Below are 2145 nucleotides of genomic sequence, written 5' to 3' on the forward strand. Positions count from 1 at the left end.
CAGATTATAATTAAAAATGTCCCCTGACCTTTACTGGTTAATGATTTTCTTTATTCGGACTCTTTTAATTGGTTACTCCTGATCTAGATCATTGATTGAATAAAAAAAAAAAAAAAATCTGCATATTTTTGTAATAAGTTTTTAATGCAAGTCCTCTAATATGGTTGATGTTTTCCTTCCAAGATCAGACATATCTTAATGTTGTTGCAACCATATGGTGGCAGTTATGCTTATCGTAACAAAAAAACAACACTTTTTGTGAATTCAAAACAGAATACATATTTTAATTAATAGAAAAAAAACATTCAAAAGAATTTATTTACTCTCAAATAATCCTATTAAAGTGATATAGTTTTACTTAAAGTTGATCAAAGCGTAGAAGAATCAATAAAACAAAAGCTTTTTCATTTTGCACAAATTGGTAGCTTCAAAGAGAATGCTTTAGCTTAGCATTGCTAGCAGCCAACTCGTGATCCTGAAGGTGTTTGGTCCCCAAAACGATACCAGATAATATTTTTTTTAAATCACCAAAGCTTTTTTAATGCCTGTCTTGGTCAGAAAATATCTTTATTATTATTATTTTATAAACACAGCAGGCCAATTTGAGAGCTGCTTCCTTTCAAACTAAACAATAAAGGTTCCAAAAACAAGAGGTCAAATTTAAAGCAAGCATCTTCATCCTTGAAGGCAGCCTTTGAAACTGATATTATGGGGAAGAAACGAAAGACAATGAAAGTGTAGAGGAGGAGGGGCTGTCATACCTATAGGCTTTGTGTGTGTGTGTGTGTGTGTGTGTGTGTGTGTGTGTGTGTGTGTGTGTGTGTGTGTGCTCTCTTATGAAAGAAGTCCTTGTTCATTTTCACTTTTATCAGTTACACCCGAGTCCAGAGTTCACCATAAAGCTTAGTGAAACTGATAAAGCGTCAGTATATGTTCACCTTTATCGGAGAAGTTTTTCAGGTCTGAGGAGAAAAATCCCAAAAATAAAATGACCTGGAGAGGAAAACTAGGACATGTAAAGCAGAAGCAGTCTGAATGGAAGTAGATCTAAAGGGCAGGATGGAACTTGCATAATAAAGGTTTAGCTAATCAGTGAGCCAGAGATCGTGTTAAATTAAGCTTCTTATTTTTGTTCTAGACATTGATTTTTACACACATGCATACACATATATGTTAATCGTCTTTTTCCTACAGGTATTCTGTGGAATCTCTCCTCCAAAGACAAGTTTAAGGAGATTATAGCCAAGGAGACACTTAGCGGGCTCTCTGAGAAGATCCTCGTTCCTGCTGCTGAGCGAGAGGAGCAGCTGAAGCACGAGAGCGAGGATTACACGCCGAACCACACAAGTTCTCCATCTGTGGACGAAATATTCACCAACACAACCGGATGCCTAAGGTGAGAGATGTCTGTCAGGCCCTAGAAATGGGATCTTCACATGACACTGTGACTTTGTGCAACAGTAAATAAAACGATGAGTAAACCTTATGGAAAATAGAGCTGGTCAAGATCAAGACTAAAAAAACGTTTGTTTAGGATTGACTTCCACTGTTCTAGTTAAACAGTTCAACTAAAACATGTTTTCTTTAGTCCAACTGTTTTTCCTACTTGCTTTGATTCTGTTTTATCTTCCTCTATTTTAATCATGTAAAGCACTTTGCATTGTCTTTTTACTGATTTGTGCTATACAATTAAATTTGCCTTGCCTTGCCTTGCCTTGGTGAAGATTCTCAGTCATCCAGTCATTCCAAAAAAGTTTAAAAAAAATCCACTGGACTTTGTTTCCAAGTTTGAAGACGTTTCTCTTCCCATCCAGGAAATGTTTTCAATTCCAAATGTCAGAAATAGCGTTTAGTTCCAGGTTTTATCCAGTTGCACAACAGCGCCTTGTTTTTGTTTAGAAAACATGCAAATTAAACCTGACAAGCGGGTCCGCCCCTTTGGAATGGGGGTCAGGGTTTGATTTCTTCGTTGGGTGTAATACGCGAAACCCGTCTATGTCTCTGATATGTCAGAGACTGTTTAAGGATGTTTTTTTCTTTCTTAACATAGATGGCTTCCTTCACAGAGGGGTTTGAGAGGGGCGTGAAGGATGCCAGCGTCCGGTCTGGTTTGCATGTTCCATCCGTGCAAAGCTTTTAACAGGA

At 37.3% G+C, this 2145-nt stretch overlaps 1 protein-coding gene across 2 annotated transcripts in view; it reads left to right on the plus strand.

Moving 5' to 3' along the window:
- LOC107101979 (plakophilin-3-like) overlaps positions 1–2145 on the plus strand; it is a 27675-nt gene that overhangs the window by 21859 nt on the left and 3671 nt on the right. For both annotated transcript variants that reach the window (XM_015401085.1, XM_015401084.1), the window contains one exon: positions 1195–1396. In XM_015401085.1, coding sequence (XP_015256571.1) covers positions 1195–1396 — 202 coding nt within the window. The remainder of the gene's footprint in view (positions 1–1194; positions 1397–2145) is intronic.

The sequence above is a fragment of the Cyprinodon variegatus genome, unplaced genomic scaffold (genome assembly GCF_000732505.1).
Source record: "Cyprinodon variegatus isolate N-32 unplaced genomic scaffold, C_variegatus-1.0 Scaffold1181, whole genome shotgun sequence".
In the NCBI taxonomy this organism is placed as follows: domain Eukaryota; kingdom Metazoa; phylum Chordata; class Actinopteri; order Cyprinodontiformes; family Cyprinodontidae; genus Cyprinodon; species Cyprinodon variegatus.